The 8,278-nt window shown below is 31.2% G+C and overlaps 1 protein-coding gene across 1 annotated transcript in view; it reads left to right on the plus strand.

The window, feature by feature from the left end:
• Window positions 1-8,278, plus strand: part of cno (adherens junction formation factor afadin) — a gene marked incomplete in the record, with an annotated part of 345,803 nt that overhangs the window by 336,339 nt on the left and 1,186 nt on the right. The window contains 11 exon segments of the mRNA XM_067051255.1: window positions 626-758; window positions 1,284-1,403; window positions 2,596-2,897; window positions 2,989-3,115; window positions 4,530-4,706; window positions 4,818-5,167; window positions 6,253-6,343; window positions 6,429-6,618; window positions 6,729-6,934; window positions 7,377-7,480; window positions 7,796-8,278. Coding sequence (XP_066907356.1) covers window positions 626-758; window positions 1,284-1,403; window positions 2,596-2,897; window positions 2,989-3,115; window positions 4,530-4,706; window positions 4,818-5,167; window positions 6,253-6,343; window positions 6,429-6,618; window positions 6,729-6,934; window positions 7,377-7,480; window positions 7,796-8,012 — 2,017 coding nt within the window.

Raw genomic sequence — 8,278 nt, forward strand, 5'->3', positions numbered from 1 at the left:
ATTTATAGAAAATCTGAATTAAAAGTTCAAAGTAGATTGGAAAAATATAAAATTATTAATAAATATGATTTAAAAAAATTTAAACATATACTTACCACATAAGATTTTAACTCAAAACTCTGTACCTATGATTAAACCTCTTCTAAAATTTTATCAAAACAGTTCTTAAGTTTGGTTGAACAAGGTACTTACTAATCATTGGGCAAATCATGAAATATAGGGTTATTTCATTTATTATATTTTTGTATATTTTTTAAAAATTTAATTTAGTGGTTATTTCTTCTACATCACTTGCCTAGTACATTCTATTTTTTTTATAATCAACATCAAATGAATTTACGTTTTAATCTAATTACTGTAAGTTGGAATAACTAGGACCCCCCAAAAAATGGTTTTTAATGGTATCTATGTATATATATTATAAAAGTATAGACATAATTCACAGTCTTTACAACAGTTAGCATCTAGTTCTCTAGGCACTTTCCCATGCTTTTTCCCTAAATTATGCTATTTTATAACATTCTCAACTTGTATCTTTGTTTTTGATTGATTCAATGATTATTTGTTAAACTATTTACAAAATAGTCTCTTGGCATCTGACTAATGTAATATTGTTATTTTTTAGGGCTCCTCCACCTCAAATGAACTTCAGGGGCTCGCAGTCATCTCTTCAGAGCAGGTCTACTGAGCCAGCCCGTGACAGACCATCGTCAGCATATTTGCCGAACAATTATCCTAATCATCTTATGCCGCAGAATGTAAGTTTGTTTATTTATTAGCTCAAGTCTCTTTAACTAATTCAAATGTAAATTTGATAAATAAGTTTTATTGAGCCTTATAAGGAAATTCCAGCTAGCTTATTTTGTCCAATATAGTGTAGGTTTGATTAATACTTGAATCAGTTTTTCTGAGGCAGAAGGAAAAGCTTTAAAGATAGTAAGAGTGGCAAGTTTTCTGTTCCAACTATAGCTCCCTTGTGTTATTCTTAATATCATAAAGCTATTTCTTCTAAAAGTGAAACATGTGTGCTCTAGGTTATAAACTTGTTTTTTAGTTGTCACTAGTGAAATACTTGTTTGATATGAGAACGGCCCCAACCATTTGAGCTACAATTATGCCTTATCACTCTGCTGTCCTGTTAGAGGATTGGTGATTAGGCTGACTAATTTAACTGGCCCTAAAACGCTAGTTATGAAACCTCAGGTTGACTTGCTATAGCTAAACTCCATATTTCTAAAATCAATGGGGAAAAAAGCATTAAATTCTTTCTTTTTCCTAAGCAGCGTATGCAGGCTCGCTCTCAGTCATCAAGAGACATGCTTCGCCAAGAAGCTAAGTTCCAAGAGATAAGTGAAGAACTGAGGAGGCGAGAAATGAGATCACCACATCATAACAGGCCACAGGTGAGCTTTCATTTACTAGTAGTTTATTTACAATTTTACACTGAGATTTGTAATAATTGAATTACATACTGCTTATTTGCCATCACTATTAGCAGTTAAATTTTTGTTTTACAGTTAACAGTTCAAAAAATTACTCATATAATCTTAGATCTATTTCATTTCTTACAAATAACAACATCAATCAATAGCTTACAATGCACTGCTTGATGAAACATATCAATGAATTCTTAAAAATTTAAATTCAATTTAGAAACATTTCTTGGCTGTGACCGCATTGGTGATAAATGTATGATTTATTAATATCAATAGCGGTTAAAATAAACTAATTATTTACTACTAAAAAGAACTCAGTTACAATATTAATTTTTATTTTCAGAAATAAAAATAATTTAATAAATCTTTTATAAAATATATAAACTATAAATTTTAGTTTGTTTTAATGAAAAAACAGCATTATATGTTATTGGTTTTGAGATTTTTTATTTAAAAAATGGGAGGCCATTTTGATTTCTTATTATAAAATTTGTTAGTTATGAATATATTTCATAACAATCAAAATAATGAACTGTAAATGGATTTTATTTTTGTATTGATTACACCAACTGTTATATTTGCATCGGAGAAAATAAAAAGAAAGCAATCTTTTAAATTCTTTTTATCGGATATGCTGACTTTTTGAGCTAAACACGTGGACATAAAGGCTAAAATAGAAACAAAGATTATGTAAGAAATGAGTTATAAAACATATAAAGTATGTTATGAAAATCGAACATTTTATCATTAATAACATTTATTATTTTCAAGATATGAAAATAATGTTAAAAATAATAATTTAAAAGAAATATCATGAAAGGTTTTAGTGGAAGAAACATATTTAGTAATATATGGTCAGTATAGAGAAATAATTAAGATTTTTTTTTGTTTTATTAATAATTACTGGTTTAAGGATTAACAATTATTGTTCTTACTTATTGTTTGAACTTGTATTTGTATAACTGATAACCTTATATGAATTATAACTGATCTGTTAAAGTTTATCTCTTTTACTATTGTAATTATTATCTTAAAATACTTCAAATGTTTTCATAATTATAATTTTAATCCTATTTTATTAAACTTTGGTTCAGTTAGTTCATGTTTATAACTTTTCTTAATGCTGTAGTACTAATAATTGATCTATAAATTATTACAGCAGAGTAGCGGGAATCAGCCAATTCAAGGCTCACCTCTCAGGTACCCTGGTTATTCAGAGCAGGGATACAGGTTGAACCAGGCTGACTATGCAGAGAGCCCTCCACCTCCACCTCCACCACCAACCTCCACTCATCCGCTCTATCAGACCCACCAGCCTCCCCCTCAGATGAGAAGTGAGATAAGGCCTGCTGAGGTAAGAAGTGATGTTGTAAGAACTGATCTTAGAACTGAGGTCAGGAGCAGTGAAATCAGAAGTGATATAAGGAGTGATACCAGAAACGATGTTAGGAGCGACATGAGGTTAGTATACTTCCAGATTTAAGTTTAAATTAGCTACTTTTAGACCTTATGATTGATTTTTAAAAATATCATTTCTTTCTAAAAATTTCAGGTACGCAGCCAGTGTTGGAGAACCACCACGAGGCAGTTATTACACTCCTTCTGCTGGCTCTCAGCCTCCCTCTAGGCAATACTATTACCAAGCATCCAATCCATGGCAAAGGGAAGAGCGCGAAAAGGTTTGTACTATTTCTTAAAATTTGTTAGAGATTAGGAGCTTTATCTCGAAATCATTCAAGACTTTTAATATTAATATTATAACCCTGTGGAACACGCAATCAAAAAATCACTTTAGAATGTGCCAAAACTTTGGTTAACAATGTTGGTTTGACGAACATTGTCGGTTAAAGTAAAGGCTAATAGAGACATAGATAAGTGCCCCATTCTGCCTACAATAGAATGGTACTGGTGGGAGGTAATAAGCGGTAACTTGGGGGACCTCACAGGGCATGCCTTCCACAGGGTTAAATATCCTATGAAATAATTTAGGATTACTGATTGGAGATAGGCTCAGCAGTAATATATTTTAGTTGAAGAATTACTTGAGGGTACTGAAATTCCATTATTCATTGTCAGAGCTACAATATTGTTTATTAGAAATGGAATAAACACTGTCTGTGATTGAAACATTTGTTTATTATGTTACTCTTTATTATATTATATGATTTTTCTAATACAAGCAATTAAGTTAACATCATAACAATTACATTTTTCAACCATAACTGTCCTACCCTTTAAATTTTATTTCATTAGGTTTGAAATATAAGCATTCCTTACCTTTATAAGATTAGGAAAGAGATGATCTGTCTCTAACATATTTTTCCCTCCTTTATTTTTGGAAAACAGATGAAAGCCTACCCCACTTTTATGGCATTGTTATGCCTAGAAAATAAATTTGAGCTTATTTGATCCAAAGGGGGCCACTGGAAGTGTTCAAATGTAGGAAAAAGAAATGTATATCACATCTTTTGAGACACAATGAAAGTGCAAATTCATGAATTGATCAAGACATACATTTAAAGTTTGGGTTATCAATAGATTTCACATTAGTTTATATTTTTATTTTAAAACATCACTTGAGCAAGTTAAGCAAGCATAAATTGTGAATATGTCATTGCTTCTCTAAAATTATTATTTTAAAACAGAAAGGTAATTTTATTATTGTTTCCCTAAAATTTTGATAATGTTTTTAAACAAAGGTAATTTTACCATTGTTGTTCTGAATACAGTGATAATGTCATCATGTGTAACTGTCCTTTACATCTACGTAATTCCATATACAATCACTCTTTACCGAAAACCCATGCACAGCTTACTATTCTGGTAGAGCTTCAGGGAAAGGAGTGAAGTGTGGCAATGCTCAAAGATTTATTCGCCTTCTAATCCAGAGGAAGGAATATCTAGGTCTAGGAGTTACAAAGATAATATAAAATGCACCCCTATCTCCTCAGATAATCACTGCAATAGTATATTATTTTTTGAGGGAGAATACGACAAAAATGTTGTTAATTCACATTACATAAACAATATGTAATTAATGATAGCCTTCTTACCAAATTATGATAGTTTAAATAAATTTGAATATGTATGTAGGAAGCTGAAAGAAGACGAGATGCTGCAAGGCATTGGAGAGACCAGCAGATAGCCGAACTTAGCAGCTTGCCTCAAAGAAATACTGCTCAAGAAGAGCAATTAAGGGCACTCAAACTAGAAAGAGAATTTGAAAAGAGAGCTGAAGAAGAATTAGAAGAAGAGGATGAAGAAGATCAGGTACAGTTTCAGATTAAGAATATTAACAATTACTAAATGACCTTCTCATATCAGTTAATGCTGGTTTTACATCTTTGATATTTATTTAATTAAAATTATTTGAAATCACAGGATGCTGCGGAGAGAGTACAAGGTCTCTTGCGTGTTGCCCAACAGAATGATGAGAAAAGGAATGTACGAACAACACAATCTGGGACACCACAGCAGCAGCAGCAGCAGCCACAGCAGCCGCAACAACCACAACAACAGTTCACACCAACATCACAGCAATATACTTCCAGCAATCAGCAGTACTCTACAAGTAGCAGTAGTGGCCAGCATTATACCTCAGCCCCACAATACTCGACCACTACCTCTACTACGCAACAATACACTTCCACCCCTCCAAGCCACCACACTTCTCAGATGAATGGTACTATAGGAAGGCCACCAGTCACTTCGGTATCTTCTAACTACCAACCGTAAGCTAAACTTAAAATCTCATTAATTTACAAAAATATTAGCAAAGTTCATTTGTGGTTTATGTTTGTATATGTTCAAAAATTATCAAATTTCAAGTATAGAAGCAGCATTGGCTGTATATGGGAAAATTTGTAATGTGAGATATTTGTTCAATTGTTACTTCAAATATTTTGTCTTGTTTTTTTATAAATTAAAAAATAAAGTTTTTATATTCACTTGTTTTCAAAAATTAAAAATTGCTTTTACAACTTTGGCCAATGTGAATTACCTTTTGTGTAAGCGGATCACTGATCATGTTTGGCTATTTTCTATAACCTAGACATTATTATGTTTGAAAATTTAATAGTACTCAACTTGCTTACTTACATTACATTACACTATAGTACTGTTGGTAAATTTGATTAGGATACCTATTCTTATTTTAGTGTGTTAACAAATAACTTTTTATATTTTTATTTTTAATGTTTATCTTAATTCTTTTATATGGGCCGCCCGTAGGTCAGTGGTTAAGACACAATCTTAACAATTTGATGTCTATTGGCGGTGCCGGTTCGAATCCGGCCTGGGATGTTGACTTTTTCATTGAGTGGCGGTCCCACAAAATGAAGAACTTTGACCCCCAACCATGGTTAGGCAGTATAGGACTCCAATGGGAGTCTTGGCCAAAAAAAAAAAATTCTTTTATACAAAATTTTATATTTTACTAAACATTTCCTTTATATTTTTCAAAATATAATTAAAAAAATGATATTGCAACCATATTTGCAAAGGAATCAATGATATAGTCAAAATAAAAACTAAAAATGCCCTATATAGTTGGGGCAAAACTCTTTATCTGTTGACTCTTTTTTGTTATCTGTAAAAAAAACTGAAAAGAAATATTTCTGTCTTCTTTTTATTTTTATTATGTAATTAACTGATCCCTAATGATAAGTAATCATTTCAAAACAGTACAGTATACCACCATCACTTCTTATTCATAGGAATGTGACTTTTACTTATGTAATCATTTATTGTTATGTAGTTCTTCAAACGAAAAATGATTTTCTCTTCTGATTTTCTGACAATTTTTATTTTATTACAGTGTAAGTGCTGAAGAGAAAGCTAGATTGCAAAGATTGAAGGATTTGAAAATGAAACAGGCTGAGGTTGAAGCTGAGAGAATTAAAAAGAGGGTATGATTTTATTTTATTTATTATCTCGTTTATTCGTTTTTATTATAAATGTAATCCTATCATAAATTTTTATTTATTTATATAGCAGGAAGAAGAATCTCGATTAATTTCCAACAGCTACCAAACCCCTTCAAGGCCACCTATGAACCAAAATACATCCACCCTCAGAAATCCTTCATCTTTGCGGTTGGACAACCTTGTGATCAACACCCCTTCTAACAATAATCATTATCACAACAATAATGGTTATAGTTCGAGTCAGGCCAGTCCAGGAGGTAAAAGTTTTTTCTATATTTGTTTGAGTGCTTAAGAAAGCACAAATATCTGATAAATACTTTTATTGTATAAAATAAATATCTTACTATATAATGTTTGATGTATGTAGGTCAGACTGGGAATGGAGGCACTGGAACCATTTCAGCGCCACAGCCTCCTGAAAGAGGTTCATCTTTTGCTGTTGCTCAGTCACTGCGTAGCCCACCTACACCAACCCTAGCAACTGCCAAAAGAGTTTCTTTTCAGGATCCACCGCCACCATCTAACCCTCCTCCTCCACCTTCTTCACTATCAGAGATCAGAGAAGACCCTAATGTAAGGATTGAAATCTGAGATTATTATAATTAAATATTATTAATTTTACCTGTTATTTTTAACTTTCTTCTCCTACCAGCTGTCATGATATAATTTTCTTTGAAGTGAAAACTTTTTTGTATTCCTGTTAAAATCTCAACATATATCTATCTCATTTAATCTATATTTATTAAAATCAGAGAAGTATTTAAGTTATTACAATATATATTTTTTAATTTGAAAGATTGAGATGATCATGGCTGCGGTCAAGATACATTAGATAGTCAAGATAAAATATTTATAAACTATATTATGTTTTAGAAAACAAATAAATAGTTGGTAACGATTTATTTTTCCTTCCTGACCATCTCTTTCAAATTAAAACCATATCATATTATTAGTACTTGATTAGTTTTAAATACTTCAACTTCGGATTTGAGTTTTATTTATGTTATTTTTTCAGAATTTCATAAATGAAGCTGAGAATATGCTATCTTCTCCAACAAGCCCTGATACCCCATTTACCGGAAATACTCCTGGAGTCATAGGAGCACAGGAAGTTTACAAGTAAGCTTAAATTATATTTCTTAATATATATATATATATATATATATATATATATATATAGCATAATTTTTTAATCTTGAATTTATAAAGAATTAAACACTAAAAATTTGGGAATAATCAAATCTATTCAAAATTGATTGGACATGTTTAACAATAAAACTATTCTACTTTCATATTGTTCAATGATGGTTCTGCAGTGGTGGATGATACTTATTGATGATGCTACTTCGTTAAGTAGTGGTTTGATTTCATAAAATAAGTTAATAGTTATCATAAATATGATTCTTGTTAATTTATGTATATTTTGGCTGTTAGGGATCCTAGGCAAAGGAGGCTTGCTGAGCAGAAGATGATGTCTAATAAAGGAGTTGTTGCCGTTCCTGAGAAGCTTAGTTTCAAGGAGAAGATGAAGATGTTTGCAATGGAGACTGGTGAAGATGGTACCCCACGAGACAAGGTAAAGATTTCAAGAGCTCAGCGAGATATTGACAATATCGGTTCCCCCAATGCACCAAACAACAACAACCAATAGATCACCTTGACTGATAGCCTATGTGTAAAGTGTAATGACAAAATTTTGTATACTATTATAGCTTTATATTGGACCAACAAACTGTCAACAAGTGTATATTTTGTGTAAATTAATGAAGAATGTATAAAATTTGTGTTTGCTACTTGACACTGTACAGAACTTTGAGCAAATATTTTAATATAAATTTATTGAAACTGGGTGACTTGAGACAAATATTATTTACTATTAAAAGAAAGTATGAGAGAATAGATATTTATTTAATATTT

Source organism: Halyomorpha halys, unplaced genomic scaffold (genome assembly GCF_000696795.3).
Source record: "Halyomorpha halys isolate HHAL.00 unplaced genomic scaffold, Hhal_1.1 Scaffold1125.1, whole genome shotgun sequence".
NCBI classification, from domain to species: Eukaryota; Metazoa; Arthropoda; class Insecta; order Hemiptera; family Pentatomidae; genus Halyomorpha; species Halyomorpha halys.